The sequence below is a fragment of the Somniosus microcephalus genome, chromosome 14 (assembly GCF_052327205.1).
Source record: "Somniosus microcephalus isolate GS21.2 chromosome 14, FLI_Smic_1.0, whole genome shotgun sequence".
NCBI lineage: Eukaryota > Metazoa > Chordata > Chondrichthyes > Squaliformes > Somniosidae > Somniosus > Somniosus microcephalus.
Window position 1 is genome coordinate 87516965 of NC_141000.1, and position 19410 is coordinate 87536374.

General features: G+C 43.9%; 1 protein-coding gene and 1 long non-coding RNA gene across 3 annotated transcripts in view; one reads left to right on the forward strand and one right to left on the reverse strand.

Annotated features, from left to right (window-relative positions):
- Window positions 1-19410, forward strand: part of ildr2a (immunoglobulin like domain containing receptor 2a) — a 153751-nt gene that overhangs the window by 114602 nt on the left and 19739 nt on the right. For both annotated transcript variants that reach the window (XM_086006882.1, XM_086006883.1), the window contains 5 exons: window positions 6444-6590; window positions 10908-11072; window positions 12511-12624; window positions 14970-15165; window positions 17330-17969. In XM_086006882.1, the coding sequence (XP_085863008.1) occupies window positions 6444-6590; window positions 10908-11072; window positions 12511-12624; window positions 14970-15165; window positions 17330-17969 (1262 nt within the window). The remainder of the gene's footprint in view (window positions 1-6443; window positions 6591-10907; window positions 11073-12510; window positions 12625-14969; window positions 15166-17329; window positions 17970-19410) is intronic.
- Window positions 6120-19410, reverse strand: part of LOC147107660 (uncharacterized) — a 56857-nt gene continuing 43566 nt past the window's right edge. The window contains exon 2 of the long non-coding RNA XR_015080847.1: window positions 6120-6600. This is a non-coding gene — a long non-coding RNA (uncharacterized LOC147107660). The remainder of the gene's footprint in view (window positions 6601-19410) is intronic.

Sequence of the window (19410 nt, forward strand, 5' to 3'; positions counted from 1 at the left end):
GAATTTGCTACCCCAGAGAGCTGTGGAAGCTGCAACATTAAATAAATTTAAAATGGAGATAGACATTTTCCTAGCAGATAAGGGAATTAGGGGTTACGGGGAGAGGGCAGGGAAGTGGACGTGAGTCTAGATTCAGATCAGCCATGATCCTATTGCATGGCGGAGCAGGCCCGAGGGGCCGTATGGCCTACTCCTGCTCCTATTTCTTATGTTCTTATGGTGTTGCTAATGGGTGGTGGGAACCTGGTGCAGCATGTGGCAGCCCTATAGATGTAATGCCTGAAGTTAAGTAAATCTGGCCATGATGAGGCCATCCCTGGCCTCCCGGGCAGCAATGTGCTCGGTTGCTGGTGGGATCTGGACCGCAGGTTCCTCCTGCTCCTCCTCCTCTGAAGAGGCTGTGCCCTCAGAGCCTTGCTCCCCACGCAACACGAATCCTCGCTGCTGTGTTATGTTATGCAGGTTGCAGCAGAACACGATGATTCTGGAGACCCTGGCTGGTGCGTACTGAAGGGCTCCTGCATCCAGATCGGATCAGGCATCTGAAGTGCATTTTCAGCATGTCTATTGTCTGCTCTGACACATCTGTTGAAAATGTGGCTTTCATCTCTCCTCGACCTCAGTACGTGGCCTCCTCAAGGGTGTCATGAGCCACGTCTTCAGTGGATAGCCCTTGTCTCCAAGCAGCCAACCGGAAAGTCTGTTTGGAGGAGCGAAGAACTGAGGGACGGTGGACTGGCACAGAACAAAATAGTCATGGTAGCTGCCAGGGAATTTGACGCACTCATGCATGATGATCTTGCTGTGGTTGCAGACGAGCTGCACATTGAAGGAGTGGAAGCCCTTGCGGTTGACAAAGACTCCTGGGTGATGATGGGGTGCCCTGATGGCCACATGTGTACAGTCAATGACTCCCTACACCTGTGGGAAGACAGCCAGAGTGGCAAAGCCGAGCGCCTGCTCAGTAACACTGGCTTCATCAGTGGCAAAGTTGATATAATTGGCTGACTTGTCAAACAGGGCATCGGTGACCTGTGCAAAGCACCTGTGGGCGGCCGACTGCGAGATGCCGCAAATAACTGCTGCAGGCCCCTGGAAGGAGTCTGAGGTGAAGAAGTTGATTGCACCGATGACTTTGACAGCCACTGGTAAGGGGTGGCCACATGCTCCTCTGGGCTGCAGCTCTTGCTCCGGCAATCTGCAAATGTCTGTGATGACCTGGCACGATAGCCTGAGCCTCCTTTGGCACTGCTGCTCAGTCTTGTTGAGGAAGCTCATCCTCTGCCTGTATACCTGGTGTTGGGGGTACCGCCTCCGGTGCGGTGCAGTCCTGCACTGATGCCCTCTGTCCTGTGCAGCAACAGGTGGTTGAGGATAAGGTTGTTGGTGCTGCTGGTGTTGGGGCTCATTGTGGTCCGATTCTGAGGACCAAGGTGAGACAGTATAAACGGCACCCATGCTTATGTAATAGATGTCAGGTCAAGTAGAGATGACAGAAGCAAACTGTCAGTGGTGTGATAGGTTCCAACAATGAGGTGACAGTGGATCCCGACTTTGCTGAAAAGACTTGCAACCTCTAGAAAGCTAAATCTGTGCTGACAATGAACTCAGCAACAGCATCTGCCTTCGGAAAGTGACCAGGTGTCAGGTGGGAGTACTTATTGTACTTTCCATGCTATGCACTAATGAGCTGGATCAATGGCCACTGAACTTCTGCCTCTGGTTCACAGATATGGTTCTTCAGCTGCGTGATTCCTGTGGTCATCCAGGGAAATTTGAAAGGTAGAGTTGAAAAGTTTACGGGTCTGACAAGTACCTAATAATCATCTAAATTACCTCGGCTGCCTCTGCCGTTCGGGTCGCTGCCGCGCTGGCAAACACCCAAGGGAAAGGCGCGTGGGGGGGGGGGCGGGATGACAGCGGGTTACCGACCCGCTCCAAGTTATTTCATATTTCCCTCCCGACCCGCCTCCAATCACACCCACACAGACGCCAGAAAATTCCGGCCTTGGCTGTTGATTAAAAAAAACTATACTTTGAGTGTGTTTCATTAAGAATACATATCAGAATGCCATGGATAATGGAAAATAAACCACTGAATGATGCAGGGCAGCGTACTTCACAAGTGGTATTAGGACAAGATAATTATGTTGACTGTGTCATGAATGATTTATTTACAATGATCCACTGCACCTTGACGTGTATTCTGTTTATACCAAACTATGCAGTTATTTATAATATACACAAGCTGATGTCGCTCATGAGAGGTCTGGGGTCTGGAGTACAGTTGTGATGTTTAGCTATTAACCTGGCCAGTCCCTTTAAAGCCTTTGGTCAGTTACTCCCTGTAAGAAAGTGTTACAAATTGGTCCTGGAGCTGTCTGGACGTTTTTCTAGATTGACAATTGATTGATTTGCTTGGTCTTATCCCCATTGGAAGAGGCCAAATTATATCTAAATAACCCAAAATATCTGAAGGTCTGAGAAAAGAAGCATAGAATGAATGAAACATTTTTAATTATTTAAGTATTTAAATATATTTTTTTAGATTGGGCAGTTGGTGTTTTATGCAAGGTATGATCTCTGGAATGTGATAGACACACTCAAAGCTTCCATATAAGTAAATAAGAAAGAAAGCAAGATCGTGCCTTTCACAACCTCAATGTCCCAAATTACAGCCAATTACGTACTTTTGAAGTGTAGTCATTGTTGTACTGAAGGAAATGTGGCAGCCAATTTGCATACAGTGAGGTTCCACAAACAGCAATGAGAAAGTAATCTGTTTTTAGTGATGTTGGTAGAGGGATAAATACTAGCCAAGACAGCGGGAAGAACTCCCCTGCTTTTCTTCAAAATAGTGCGATGGGATCATTTATGTCCACCTGAGAGGGGAGATAGGGCCTCGGTTTTATGTATCATCCAAAAGGCAACACCTCCGACAGTGCAGCGCTCCCTCAGTATGGCACTGAAATGTCAGCCTAGATTTTGCGCTCAAGTCTCTAGGGTGGGACTTGAAACCACAACCTTCTGGCTGAGAGGCAGACTTTGGATCAGAGAAAGATAAATCGTAATATTTTCTTAATGGTGAGAGACTAAGAACTGTGGAAGAGCAAAGGATTTAGATGTCCATGTACACAAATTACTAAAAGCTAGTGAACAGGTACAAAAAGTAATCAAAGTGAGGAAGTGATTCTTTGGTTGTGCAGAGTCTTGGTCAGACACCATATGGAATACTGTGTTCAGTTATGGGCACCGGACTTCAGGAAAGGTATATTAGCCTTCGAAGGGGTGCAGTGCAGATACACCAGACACTGGCTAATATTTATTCCACTGCTCTTCTTCGAAATGGTGCCATAGGATCTTTTATATTCACCCGAGAGGGCAGATGGGACCTCAATTTAACATCTCATCCGAAAGACAGCACCGAAAGTTACAGAAATAGGGTCAGGTAAGATCATGGATAAGAATTTTAAATTTGAGACTCTGGGAACCAGGAAAAAAAATCAACATTCCCGTTAAATTGCGCGGCCACGCGATCACTCAGCGGTCTGGAGGTCCCACGCAGACCACTTACCGGCTTTACAATGGAAAAACCGAGCATGCACGGAAATTTGAATGGGCTACGCAGTCTGTTAAAAGGGGCCGGGCACCCAAAAATAATTAGAGGGAACATGGGAAACAATGTAGGTCAGCAAGCACAGGGGTGACGGCTGAGCAGGACAGTGCGGGTTAGGATACAGGCAGCAGAGCTTTGAATGAGCTGAAGTTTATAAAGGGTGGAAGATGGGTGGCCGGCCAGAAGAGTGTTGGAGTGATCGGGCCTGAAACTGACAATGGATGAGTGTTTCAGCATCAATTGGGCTCAGGCCGGGGTAGAAGCAGACGATGTTATAGGTAGGCAGTTTTTGTGGTGGAGAGGATATGGGACTGGAAGCTTAGTTTGAATGTCCTAAATATTTTGAATAATCAATTGTTTAACCACCAGGATATAGAGGATGTACTATATTAGCAGGAAATTATTCATATCATTAAGTATTTACTCATTTGGATTTTAGCTCTTATTTTAAGTACTTTGACTCACTCTGAAACAGATAAAGCTATAAATATGGTTTATCTGAAAAATGTGATGGCAATAAAACTGAATATTTAAAGGGGGTGCATCATCAGCAGTTTGAATTGTAAATCAAAACCTCCTGTTTCCAAAATCATCGACTATTGTGATGGTTCTGTCATCAATGTGCTTGCAGAGCTAGTGACCCCCACTTTGTTAGCATTGTGTCTGGAATATCCTTGCTGGCAAGAGTGAAGATTGTGCCCATGGCACCAATTTTTATTCTAAACTCTATCCATTATAGTGCAAAAGATGCATGGAAATTATATAATATTAACACTGCATTGCCTACAGTGGGAAGGAAGGCCCACTTCAAACAATCCACCAGCCACCCCCTCATACCCACCCATCCTGGAAATATTTCAATTTTGAAATTTAATTAGTTTTCCCTTGTTCTTTTTCCCCCCCAAGTTTGAAATAAATAATTAAACCCAAACTGTCAATTTAATATGAATTAAATCTGAATAAGAAACTGTTTCACTCACAGAGGCCATAAGGGAGCCTAGAGTGGGAAATGGAAGTGACACGCCCATACAGTAAAAGTTCCTGTTCTGAGATTTACGTTTAGAATCATCAAAAAATGTGGCAGGATCTTTACCCTACTTTTATCTTGGACTGTACCTCAGCTAAGAGCCTTGGATGCTAATACTTGGGTTCCCTGCACAGGTATTCCTTACCTGGATGAGCATAAATTTCTAAGAAAAAATTAGGGCAAAATCCAGGAATGTGCCAACCTTTATCTGGCTTTAGATAACTAGCATATTAACTAAAAAAAAGATAAACAGCCCCAGTATTTACCATTATAAACCCCCCCGTCTTGCAAGACCAGTAATTTCAATTGGCAAAATAATGCTAATATCACATTTTTGTGCATATGAAATATTAAATTTGGGGTCAAATTAGGGTAGCATGAAATTATCACAATGAATATTGAAAATAAAAAATCTCTCTCAAATCAGAAACTCTTGATGATGTACTCCCACTTCAAAATCACTGCAGAAAGTAAATACACAAATATCAGAATGGTTCATTATTCCTTTGTTTGTTGGATGTTTCCCAATGTTCTCCCGTGTCCTGGCATAGTCCCTCATCATGAACTACTAACATTTCAGTCATCTTCAGCATTTTGTGTGTTGGGATGTTCATGTCGTAATAGAATTAGGCTTTAAGGGCACTGATGTTGACACTAGTGATGCAGAGACCATCAGTCATGCGAGAAAAGGATAACCGCAGAAACATTTTGACAACTATTCCTTTGAGTTCTATGTGGGAGGTGGTGGATTCACATCACCTTACATTTTCAGTGTAATATAGAAATAAAACCGAATCTAATATTTTTTTTTAAACTATTATTGCTGTCTATTTTCTCAACTTTCCTGTAGGCCCCTCACTACAACTGCCTGCTGCTACATTTTCTCCAGCTAGGAGAGGGAAATCTGGACTACGGACTTCACCATTTTTGAAGGACTTCTGGTTTTAAATTTGCTATCAGCCAAAAATTACTGACTATGGTGCATATGTATTAAAGCCAAGCTCAGCCAGGGTAACAGTACAGGCACTATAATTGGCCTCAGTAGCTCCTGAGAAGAAAACCAGCTAGAGGTCCCACTCCGATCACTCTTCAGTGTCCCTTTTGTACAGTGCATATCTGTAGATGTTGGGAGAGGACAAAGTAGAGCTTACTTATGATTACCTCCCTGCTGACACTTACTGTGCAGTTTCACAGGAAGAAAGGCCACTTAAGCAGCTTTTCTCTGTGGGTTTACCAGGTTGATGCTGGAATAAGGGTACCAGATTTTGCAGTGAGCTCACTAATGCTCCTAGAACCCAAACAAAAACAGTACCAATATAGAAGTGGCTTTGGAATGTTCCCTGTGGAACCATGTCCCAGTATGAGTGACTGACGTCAGGAGAAGTGGGAGGGGTTAACCATTGTGGTATTTTTCTGGGTTTTTTTTTATCAGTTATAATGAAATCTATCAAGGTAGAATGGTGAGTCATTCTCTAATAAAGCATCAACATTTATTGTAAACACGTCACCCCTTGCCAATGACCTAAACTTTATAGAAATGTTATTTATTTAAATATTTTAGAAAATACTTTTAGGGTGAAAGAAAAACATTGTATTTTTCAGCAAGCACAACAATGTAAAGCAGTAGTGAATAATACAGCATGTTTTATGGTGCAATAAGGGGTAGAAAGCTAATTAAAGCATGCAGTAACATGTGAATAAGATGTGAGGACCATTATGTTATTTAACCATTGCACTCAGCATGGCGATAAAATTCTTTGTGTGTTGTATAATGTTCTTTATTCATTTTTTGTATTACAGAATGGGCATTTGTTGGTTTAGTGCTCTCAGGATCTCTTCTACTTCTTATCCTACTTGGTGTATGTTGGTGCCAGTGCTGCCCTCACACATGCTGTTGCTACGTCCGCTGTCCATGTTGTCCAGAATCCTGCTGTTGCCCTCGAGCCTGTAAGTACACCTTTCCACAGTACAGTTGTTAAAGAGATTGTTTTCTGTCACTTTATTTCTCCCTTACATTACCTTTAAGGTATTTCACAGATGCTTATTTAGTTAAAGATGCAAGATCAATAGGGTCACGTCGTTGCTCATACTCTTCAGGAATTACTCTCCTTGGAATATGACTATTAATTTTTCCTCTATGCAATTATGTCTAGGAAAAGATCTGTTTGGGGGGGTTACAAACAAAAAGATGCATAAGCTATACGCTGATCTAAGTAGAAATTGTGTTGCCTGTGATGTGCCTCAATAATTCCGAGACTCGATGTTAGCGAAACAAAACAAGGCTTTTATTAACTTAGAAGGTAACACGCAGTGGAGAGAGGTATCTTCCATCTGGAGGTCTGCAGTACTGGATATGAGGCCAGACTGAGCTTGCTTACATTGGGGCCAGGTATGGGCGGAGCCCTACACACAATACATTACAATATACAATACAATGGTGAGGAGACGGAACTGAGGTAAGGGAACTGAAACCTGAAACCAACCACAGTCACAGGCAGTGATGAATGGAATATTTCATCACAGCCTGAATATAGCTCTGAAACCGGCTAAATGCCTAAAAGGATTTTATGGGATGAGGGCGTCGCTGGCAAGGCCAGGATTTATTGCCCATCCCTAATTGCCCTTGAGAAGGTGGTGGTGAGCTGCCTTCTTGAACCGCTGCAGTCTGTGTGGTGAAGGTAGTCCCACAGTGCTGTTAGGGAGGGAGTTCCAGGATTTTGACCTAGCGACGATGAAGGATCGGCGATATACTTTTAAGTCAGGATGATGTGTGACTTAGAGGGGAACTTGGAGGTGGTGGTGTTCCCATGCGCCTGCTGCCCTTGTCCTTCTAGGTGGAAGAGGTCGCGGGTTTGGGATGAACTGCCGAAGAAGCCTTGGCGAGTTGCTGCAGTGCATCTTGTAGATGGTACACACTGCAGCCACGGTACGCCGGTGGTGGAGGGAGTGGATGTTTAAGGTGGTAGAGGGGCTGCCAATCAAGCGGGCTGCTTTGTCCTGGATGGTGTCGAGCTTCTTGAGTGTTGTTGGAGCTGCACTCATTCAGGCAAGTGGAGAGTATTCCATCACACTCCTGACTTGTGCCTTGTAGATGGTGGAAAGGCTTTGGGGAGTCAGGAGGTGCGACACTCGCCACAGAATACCTAGCCTCTGACCTGCTCTTGTTGTCACAGTATTTATGTGGCTGGTCCAGTTAAGTTTCTGGTCATTGGTGACCCCCAGGATGTTGATGGTGGGTGATTCAGTGATGGTAATGCCATTGAGTGTCAAGGGGCGGTGTTTAGACTCTCGCTTGTTGGAGATAGTCATTGCCTGGCACTTCTGTGGCGCGAATGTTACTATGGCAGCACGGTGGCATAGTGGTTAGCACTGTTGCCTCACAGCGCCAGGGACCCGGGTTCAAATCCGGCCTCGGGTGACTGTCTGTGTGGAGTTTGCACATTCTCCCCGTGTTTGCGTGGGTTTCCTCCGGGTGCTCCGGTTTCCTCCCATAGTCCAAAGATGTGCGGGTTAGGTTGATTGGCCATGATAAAAAAAAAAAAAATTTTTTTTAAATTGACCCTTAGTGTTAGGGGGGATTAAATACGTGAGGTTACGGGGTTACAGGGATAGGGCTTGGGTGGGATGGCTGTCGGTGTAGGGACCGGGTGTTAGGGTTTGGATGATCAGCCATGATCTCGTTGAATGGCGGAGCAGGCTCGAAGGGCCGAATGGCCTACTCCTGCTCCTATCTTCTATGTTTCTTCTATGTTTCTATGTCACTTATCAGCCCAAGCCTGAATGTCATCCAGGTCTTGTTGCATACGGGCATGGACTGCTTCATTATCTGAGGAGTTGTGAATGGCACTGAAAACTGTGCAGTCATCAGGGAACATCCCCATTTCTGATCTTATGTTGGAGGGAAGGTCATTGATGAAGCAGCTGAAGATGGTTGGGCCTAGGGACACTGCCCTGAGGAACTCCTGCAGCGATGTCCTGGGGCTGTGATAATTGACCTTCAATCACCACAACCATCTTCCTTTGTGCTAGGTATGACTCTAGCCAGTGGCGAGTTTTCCCCCCCGATTCCCATTGACTTCAGTTTTATTAGGGTTCCTTCATTCCACACTCGGCCAAATGCTGCCTTAATGTCAAGGGCAGTAACTCTCACCTCACCACTGGAATTCAGCTCCTTTGTCCATGGTTGGACCAAGGCTGTAATGAGGTCGGCAGGCAAGTGGTCTTGGCAGAACCCAAACTGAGCATCAGTGAGCAGGTTATTGGTGAGTAAGTGCCACTTGATAGCACTGTCGATGACACCTTCCATCACTTTGCTGATGATTAAGAGTAGACTGATGGGGCGGTAATTGGCTGGATTGGATTTGTCCTGTTTTTTATGGACAGGACATACCTGGGCAGTTTTCCACATTGTCAAATAGATGCCAGTATTATAGCTGTACTGGAACAACTTGGCTAGAGGCGCAGCTAGTTCTGGAGCACAAGACAGCCGGGATGTTGTCGGGGCCCATAGTCTTTGCTGTATCCAGTGCACTCAGCCGTTTCTTGATATCATGTGGAGTGAATCAAATTGGCTGAAGATTAGCTTCTGTGATGGTGGGGACCTCGAGAGGTGGCCGATATGTATCATTCACTCGGCGCTTCTGGCTGAAGATGGTTGCAAACGCTTCAGCCTTGTCTTTTGCACTCATGTTGGGCTCCCCCATTATTGAGGATGGGGATACTCATGGAGCCTCCTCCTCCCGTTAGTTGTTTAATGGTCCACCATCATTCACAGGTGGATGTGGCCGGACTGCAGAGCTTTGTACTGATCCGTTGATTGTGGGATCGCTTAGCCCTGTCTATAGCATGCTGCTTCCACTTTTTAGCATGCATGTAGTCCTGTGTTGCAGCTTCCCCACGTTGGCACCTCATTTTTAGGTACGCCTGGTGCTGCTCCCAGCATGCTCTTCTACACTCCTTATTCAACCAGGGTTGGTCCCCTGGCTTGATGGTGATGGTAGAGTGAGGGGTATGCTAGGCCAATTAGATTACTGATTGTGGTGGAATACAATTCTGCTGCTGCTGATGGCCCACAGCGCCTCATGGATGCCCAGTTTTGAGCTGCTAGATCTGTTCTGTATCCCATTTAGCAGGTGGTAATGCCACACAACACGATGGAGGGTGTCCTCAGTGTGAAGACGGGACTTCGTCTCCAAAATGACTGTGCGGTGGTCACTGTTACCAATGCTGTCATGGACAGATGCATCTGTGACAGGTAGATTGGTGAGGACGAGGTCAAGTAGGTTTTTCCCTCGTGTTGCTTCTCTCACCACCTGTCGCAGGCCCAGACTGGCAGCTATGCCCTTCAGGACTCGGCCAGCTCAGTCAGTAGTGGTGCTACCGAGCCACTCTTGGTGATGGACATTGAAGTCCCCCACCCAGAGTACATTCTGTGCCCTTGCTACTCTGTGCTTCTTCCAAGTGTTGTTCAACATGGAGGAGTACTGATTCATCAGCTGAAGGAGGGCAGTAGGTGGAAATCAGCAGGAGGTTTCCTTGCCTATGCTTGACCTGAAGTCATGAGACTTCCTGGTGTCCAGAGTCAATGTTGAGGATTCCCAGGGCCACTCCTTCCCAACTGTATACCACTGTGTCGCCACCCCTAGTGGGTCTGTCCTGCTGGTGGGACAGGACATACCCAGGGATGGTGATGGAGGAGTTTGGGATATCCTCTCTACACTATGTTACAGGCTAAAATAACATAAGGTATTTCTTATATATCATGTAGACTCATGTAAAAGGAGAAACCGAATCATAAGACACTCCAAATATCAGGTTTGCAGGTCGTACAAGAATTAATTAAAAAACTTCCAAAATGCCTCTCATCACTTGTACCAAACTATACTTTATAAATGGTGTGGAGATGCCATAACCTGGTGTTGTGTGACTTCTATACTTTATAAAGATCACTGAAATATAGAAGTGACTATAGGAACTACAAATTTAAACAACAAAATGTGACTGTGGAAGCTGTCCACTGCTGATTTAGGAGATCATGACAGTCAAGTTGTGAGCAGTAACGAAGGGTTGGGTATCACACAAATAATAACAAGAATTAGGAGCAGGTGTAGGCCATACGGTCAAGTGCATTGTTCAAGTGCATGCAATGCTCAATAGTTGTCAGTCCTTTGTTAATCAAGAAAGAAAAATCAATATACCTGCAGGCAACTTGACCGTTAAAAATTAAGAGAGAAATGTTTAACAGTATTCTTTTCTCTTTATCAGTGTACGCAGCTGGGAAAGCAGTAAAAGCTGGACATCTTCCCAATGTTGCAGACTATCCACCATACTACATTCCTAGTGTTTCTAGGGTACCCATTTCACCAAGTGTAATTGATGCAAAGCCTTTGCCTCCACCTGCACGTGTGGACAATGATATGGGGGGATCTGGTAAGAATACTTTCTTTCAAAACTAAAATTAACTCAAAGACGTAAGGTACCATGTCATCGACATCAACATTATCAACTTCTGTGTGTGAATGGATAATAGGGTCTTCAACTTCTTCCAGACAAAGCTCCAAACCCAACTATATAGTAATAACCGGCAGTAATGTTACAAGTCAGCAACTTGCAACAACAATTTGCCATTTTTCACTTCCTCGCCCACTCCTTCTCCCTCATCCTGGGTTTTGCCTTATATACACAATCCGCCCTCTGCTTCCTCAGGAGGCAGAGGAACCATAACTCCCCTCCTTCCCACAGCCCAGTCCCTCAGTAATTCTGTCCAGCAACCGGGAGAGGGAGGGAGGCAGCGATCAGGAGAGGGAGGGAGGCAGCGATCAGGAGAGGGAGGGAGGCAGCGATCAGGAGAGGGAGGGAGGCAACAACTGGAAAGGGGGGGGGGGCGGTGAGCAGAGGCCAGTGGCGGCCTGTGGTTTTAATGTGGAGCTGGGAGGTGTACTCCTGCTCTTCCCGGCTCCACATTCAAGTAAGGACCACCGGTTAGGCCGTATGTAGACCTGGTTCTCCTGAATGCAGCCGGCCCACGCCAGTTGCGTTCAGCCCAGTTTTACAAAGGGAGCCTCAAACAGGCATTATATACAAGACCGAGATGATTTTTTTTTTTAGGTAAGGGATATGGAGGAAAGGCGGGTAAATGGGGTTGAGGTACAGATCAGCCATGATCTAATTGAATGGTGGAACAGGCTCGAGGGGGCTAAATGGCCTACTCTTGCTCCTATGTAATTGCTACCAGCACCTGATGCCCTCGTGGATAAGTACACTGCCCAATGTACTACAAAGGTGTACAGATCAGAAGATCCCAGGTTAAATTTCTGTGTATGCTGGGTTGGCTAATCTCAGCTGGTACAGTTATTGGAGCAAAATAACAACAGAAAACACTGGAAAAACTCAGCAGGCCAGGCAAATTCCGTGGAGAGAGAAACAGAGTCAACGTTTCTGGTCGAAACCCTTCTACAGAACTGAGAAAAGGCAGTTTTGCTATTGTATCAGTTATTGGAGCACTACAGTTGGGCTCAGTACCCTTGGACAAGGTGGGAAATAAGTGTTGGTTCCTGCTTCTTACTCCTGTCCAATGACTTTTGCTGACAAAAGTTTGTATTGACTTCCATGGTTGAACAAGCTCAGATATGAAGAAAGACTACTTGAGGAGGTGCAGGAGGGTTGCTGGTGCCGCACCATGAGTCAGCACCTTCAGTTTGTACGTTCTTTACATTTTGGTTTGATTATGTGACAGTGAAACCCTCATATAAACAGTAAATCAAAACTTATATTTGCAAAACACATATGTTTCTTTAAGTTATTAGCTATAAATTGATTTAAGGCCAGGTTCCTGTAATACAGCTATTTTTTTCTATTTCCTCCATAGTACATAGTGGCTACAGGATTCAAGCCAACAAAGAGCAAGACTCCATGAAGGTCCTTTACTATGTGGAAAAGGAGCTGGCACAATTTGACCCCTCTCGGAGAAAGTATGAGCAATGTACGGGTTATAGGTATTGAGATAAATTTGAGAGATAGTTGGGGTTGATTTCTTCTGTAAATCTGCTGGCTCAGTAAAAATACTAACTTCACAGAGACCTATGTCTTGTTTCAGTTTGCACTATCATGGTTCATTGGGTTCTGTTCATCCTCAGCCAAGCTGCTAATTAGATTGCCTCATCTTCGTCCTGAGTTAAAGAAATAATAGCACTACTATCCAAATCTACGGGATTTTGAAGTATGCATTTTGAAATGGAATGCGGAGTCCCATCTACCAGTTTTAATATGTAATAATTATATTGATATGGTTAACATTTTCAGTGTAAATAAAGTCAATATTACACAAGGCCTCTGAAATTCCGTGAAGGTTTTCACGGTCTCCTGCTATAACTGTAGTGGGAGACTGGCAGAATCCCCCAGAAATGGTGTAAATGGCTGAAAACAGCCGGGACCACCCTCCGCAGAATTTTCAGGACCAAAGTCATCAACTATTGCGGGAGTCACCAGTTTGCACTTTTTGTGGAAAAATGCATAAAATCATGTAATGAGGTCCCCAAAACATCTTCACAAATCTGGGAATCTGTAATAATTTGAATCATTCAATCACTACAAACTCGTGGCTCTGCTTGTTACCTGTAAAGCAGAAGCACTCAATTCGTTCTGCCATCCGAAAGCTCAGAAGATAAACTGAACATCACAATGGCCGTATGACAATTAATGGGCACAATTTCAAAATTTGCAGATGACACGAAACTTGGAAGAGTAGTAAACAGTGAAGGAGATAGTAATAGACTTCAAGAGGACATAGACAGGCTAGTGGAATGGGCGGATACATAGCAGATGAAATTTAATGCAGAAAAATGTGAGGTGATAGATTTTGGTAGGAAGAATGAGGAAAGATTTTGGTAGGAAGAATGAGGAAAGACAATACAAGCTAAATGGTACAATTTTAAAGGGGGTGCAAGATCAGAGAGACTTGGAGTGTTTGTGTACAAATCTTTGAAGGTGGCGGGACAGGTTAACAAAGCAGTTAATAAAGCATATGGGATCCTGGGCTTTATAAATAGAGGTAGAGAGTACAAAAGCCAGGAAGTCATGTTAAACCTATAAAAAACACTAGTTCGGCCTCAGCTGGAGTATTGTGTCCAATTCTGGGCACCACACTTTAGGAAGGACGTGAAGGCTTTGGAGAGGGTAGAGAAGAGATTTACTAGAATGGTTCCAGGGATGAGGGAATACAGTTACGTGGATAGACTGGAGAAGCTGCGGTTGTTATCCCTAGAGCAGAGAAGTCTAAGAGGAGATTTGATAGCGGTGTTTAAAATCATGAGGGGTTTAGATAGCGTAAATAAAGAGAAACTGTTTCCAATGACTGAAGGGTCGATAACCAGAGGGCACAGATTTAAAGTGATTGGCAAAAGAATCAAAGGCGACATGAGGAAAAACTTTATTATGCAACGAGTGGTTAGGATTTGGAATGCACTGCCTGATAGGGTGGTGGAAACAGATTCAGTAGTAGCTTTCAGAAGGGAATTAGATAAATACTTGAAAGAGAAAAAAAACTGCAGGGATATGAAGAGCGGAGGAGTGGGACTAATTGAATTGCTCTTCGAAAGAGCCAGTGCAGACTCAATGGGCCGAGCGGCCTCCTTCTGAGCTGTACTATTCGATGATTCTATGTAGGGAGACTACATGCAATGAGAAATACTTAGCACTTTACAGAGCCATTATTGACTTCAGAGAATTTTTGAGTTGGCAAAGTTCCTGGAAATTGTAGAAATAGCTTGCTCTGAAAAATATGATTCCACGGCTGCCAATCTCACTGTTGGGAAAGTGTGCACTGTCTGCTACAGCTCAAACTATTGTGATGTGATTTTTGTACGGGTAGTTGAATTTTTTTTTTAGCCTTTACACTGCAAACGCATATGCTTTTAGAAATATCTGATGCGATTGTTAGTTTACAAAGATGACAATAGCCTTTCAAGTATTCCAAAGCCTTTTTACTCCAAGATCCAGGCTGTGAACAATAATCTAGTACTGAAGGGCTGCTCTGCAAGCAGCAGACTGACATTGTGCAAGAGCAGGTGCTAGGCTGACGCCATCACAGGGTTTAGTCAGAGAGCATCTCGGTGGGAAATGAGTGTTTGCTGCATTTTCTGTTTTTAATTGAGTTCAGCATTCGCTTTCCCTTTTCATATGCAAATCAGAAGCTGTGATTTGCATTGTAAACCAGTTTTGGAAGAATTCTGGGTTGCTTTTGTCTGGTACCAGTTTGTAATGTAAACCACCAGGAAAACATTAGAAAAAGAATATAAATAAATGTTTTAAACTTTTTGTATTATACAGCCAGCAACATGTCAGAGCTGAGTTCACTGCACGATCAGAACACTGATTACCGCCAGACATTCTGTCAGGCTCGAAGACAAGCGCTCCCCACAATTACTGACCAGGACGCTGACTCAGCACCCAGGGCTCAGCTGGGAAGAGGATCGGGACATTTCAAGTGCAGAGAAAAGAGAGACAATGAACGCAGCAGTAGCAGGTACAGTAAAAGAAATGTTCAGTGTTTGAAAAATAAATCTCGTATAGCATATATATAAATATTCCTCTTTATAGTTTTTTTTTTACAATAACCTGTACAGCCTCGCAGGTACACTGTTGGTCATCCATATTATCAGAGGTCATAACTCCCTCCTGACCTTTTTATTCCATCCTCTAAAAAAAAATTGACATTGCTGGAGATGGAGAAACGTTCTTGCAAGTGAATTAGACAAAATGAACAGTTAATAAACAGCTACACGTACATTTAAAACTACTCCTCGATACCGATTGTTATTACGACTTTAATATAGAAAGTTCATTTAAATCCCTAAGCAGTTACAGGATAATGGTAAATGTTACGTTTTTAGTGTTTGTTCGATGATCTATATATAAAATCATTTAGTAAAGTAGGACAAAGAAAAAACAGCACAGACTTGCCTAAATATAACAACAACATAGTTAGTTTCCATATTTAAATTTCCAATCACATAACCAAAATACTTAGGCCGAGACTTTCCAGGGGGTCAGCGGGCGCGATCGGTGGCAGGTCGGGTGGGAAAGTATTTCTTTCCCCCAGAGGGTTGGACCCCGCTGTGAACCCACCGCCACGTGCCTTTTCCCAATGTCTGGTCTGTCAGCGCTGAGCAGACCCGACACGCAGCAGCGGGGGACCCAATTCAGGTAATTATGACCCTGTTTAAGGATCATTAAGAATACTTTTGAGCTCACCCTTTGATTTTACGTGCTCACCCACGGGGTCCTCGCTGCTCGGGGATCACGTCTGTTAAGCTGAGGCAGGAGTTCAGTGGTCATTGAATCAGCTGTTGAGTTGACAACTTCAAATGTAAAGTAAAAGCTCCCACCCTAGAGAGATATCTTCCCTCAGCTCTTCTTCACTGCATTTCCATGACAGATTCACCATGCTGCAAGTCTTTACACAAGTCTCCATCCAGTCTGGCTTCATTACCTCTCTCACCATTGACAGATCACTTCTGTCATCTCTACTTCACCTGCCATCTATTACACCAGCATCGGTGCCCTTGAAACTATCTCGCCTTGGTCCTCCGAATCCCAACACGATCAGCCCCAACACCAGCAGCACCAACAACACCAACCTTCTTCACAATCAACTGATGCTGCACAGGACAGAGGGCATCAGCACCCGAGCACATTGCTGCCTGGGATGGCCTCACCATGGTCAGATTTACTTCACTTGACGCTGTACACCCTGGCTGCCACATGATGCGCCAGGTTGGCACCACCCCACACCAACACCATAAAGCATCCCTACAATGTCCAAGTCATTTCTTTCACACTCACCACCATTGTGGGGGGTACTGTTATGTCTCACCATTCAGTGCAACTCACTAAGCCACTTCCAAAGGGGCACATAAATCTGTCCAATAACGCAGAATGTTGAAAATAAAGGTTTCAATGATTGACACCACTAACAGAAACTTTACATGAACATTGCATAAAACACCTGTGCCTACCCTTGTGTGTTGTTAGTTGATATGATTGCAATAGGATGAGGGCGAGTTTGAGGGGTGGCTAGTGAGATGGAATGTAATTGGCTGCTTAGCCAGATCCTACTAGAGGAACCCCACTTAAATGTCAAAAAAGGCAAGCTTCTCGCCACAGAGATCGTAAGATCTTCAGGGCCAGCGGTGACCACCTTTGCTTCGCCGCTGACCGCAAATTCCGGGCCAATGCTTTTTGTCTCTAATGGGGAAGGGGATATGCAGATCTAATGAAAACTGGTTACTCTGAAGGAGAGTAACGATCTAGTAGTGGTGGTGGTAATGCAATTTGTAGTCAAAATGGTGATGGTTCTTGGACACACTCCTGAGCACAGGTGTAACTTCTCTAACCTTTTTAGTGGTTTCAGTCATGGGAGCTTCAAGTATTTTAATTTGTATTCTATGACTTTCAACTTTGACTTCAGAGTACCAGACTTTGTCGCTCCAAAACCAAGGCAGAACAGAAGTGTGAACTAACATGAATACTGTACATGCTGTTTAGTAAGAATAAGTTTTTTGCTATGTACATATTCCATGAAAGTGAATGAACTTTCGTAGCAATGGGCACATCATATAGCAGGATGTAGCTCGTTTTGAATTGCAGTAGAAAGCCATTAAGAATATTTCATTTTTATTGTTCACTAGGTCACGATCTCGATCTTGTGAAAGACAAAGGGTTGAATTCAATGACAAGGAACAAACAAGGTCACTGGATGAACTTGAAGAGTTTGCTGAATCCTACCATTACAGGGGGAGGAGGGGTAATTCCCTGGAGCCAGAACGATGGGAGAGAAAAGATGCTGACAGAGGGGAGTATTACAGAGCACTCAGAGACCGGTACCACTATCAAGACAGCTCTTTGGATGATTATTACAATAAAAGGAGTAGAAGCAGGAATGAACTGTATGATGCTGACCAGGGACAAGTTTATAATAGTCAAAGGAAGAGAGATAGGCAGGAAGAATATCCACTAAGGTGCACAAATGATGGTGGCAGAGCCTATGATGATGCTTTCATGAACAGTATTCTGGAGAGAAAAGCCAAATGCAGATCTTACAATGAAAGCTACAGCAGTGAAACCCCTTCCAAAACCAGCATCAAGCGAGGGAATGACCATTATTATGGGAAATCTCCAAGCTACAGGACAGAAGAGGAAGAGACACTGCCTCCATACACTGAAATGCACTTGCAGAGGCTTAGGCCAGAAGAACTGGCAGCCAGGGTCTACTACCAGAAAATGGAGAGTGCTCATGAGAGGAAAGAACAAACACGACAGAAGAAAACTGTGAGTTCAATGATCTATTTAATAAAAAAAATAAAGAAGAAATTGTATTTCTTTTTGGAACCTGTATACGTCCTTTGAAATGCATTAGTTTGATTTAAATTTAGTTTACTCTAAGATAATGTTGTCTTGTGCTAATGAATTCTGTGCTCATCAAGGTGCAGTTTTTGTCAGTTCTGGGGAACAGAATATTCTCTCACGTTTGGCACCCATTGCCAAGCATCCTAAAGTCAAGTATCGCACAGTGCAGAGTAGCGTACCCTTCACCCAGTCCCAATAATGTCCTTTATGAAGATACAAATCTCCCAGTTTGTAGTGTGGTTCCTAGGGTTGGGTGGCTCTGGAACAGCTCTCAAGCCGATTTGAAATCTTGTTTGCAATGGAACCATTCCAAGATGCAGTGGGATACTTCTCATAACTGACATTACCAGAGCAGAGAAGGAACCCCTTCTATTTTAAAGAGAAAAACGTAGAAGAGATAGTTAGTAAGAATATCATTTTCTAATATAAAAGAGGGAGAGTACTTGGGAGAAATAATTTTTCCCTTATGCTTTTCATCACTTTTACCCTAAAAGGAACATCACATTAAAACGTAATGGGACCGATTTTCACCTTCGGCAACGAGTTGCAGATGAAGTCAATGGAAAGGAAAATCGTGCAGGGTGTATAACAGGCAGATGATCCACTCCTGCCAGTTTTCCATCTCCACCGAAAGTGAAATCTGGCCCCTGTCGGTTTTAGAAATAGCGAGCATTAGCGGTGATTTATATTCATATTTTATATGTCTTGTATCTGTATTGTAGTTGTATTTTTTATGTGTTTTAAAAAAATAAATTAACTTTATAGTAATATAATTACTCATGTACCAGACAGTATTTACTTAAGGTATTTACCAAACAGTAAAAATGGTCGCTCTGAGGATAGTCAATTTATAAAAGCGGTTATGAATTTCAATTAATTGAAGAACAAAAAGAAATTAATACAGCCTGATAAATAAGCCCTTTATATATTTCAGTGCTGCGTATGCTGGGAGCTAGCCCTGACTGCAGCAGTGCTACTTTACAACGAAAACAGCACAGCTGTCACCGGCGGAGCAGAGAACCACCTTTGTAGGTGGTTTTCCAAGACTCCTCTGGAGTCAGCAGTGCCGGCTGCAGCAAATATGAATGCCTAGTACTGGTTGCCCTGGCCTCTCTTTTTTTCCCAGCCACAGGCAGATTGAGCACACCCCTGAAATATTCATCAGCCATCACCAATAGTCCATGTGTAGTTGTTTCTCTGTTGCCACCAATGCTGCACAATATGTTTACCACAGTAATGCTGTAAATTCCACAGCACCAGGAACTCTTGCATATTACAGAATGTTCTGCAGTATAAATAGGCCATCAAAGTGGGTTCAGTCAGGCACAATCAAACAAGCCACATTCAAACAGATTTGGCTTTT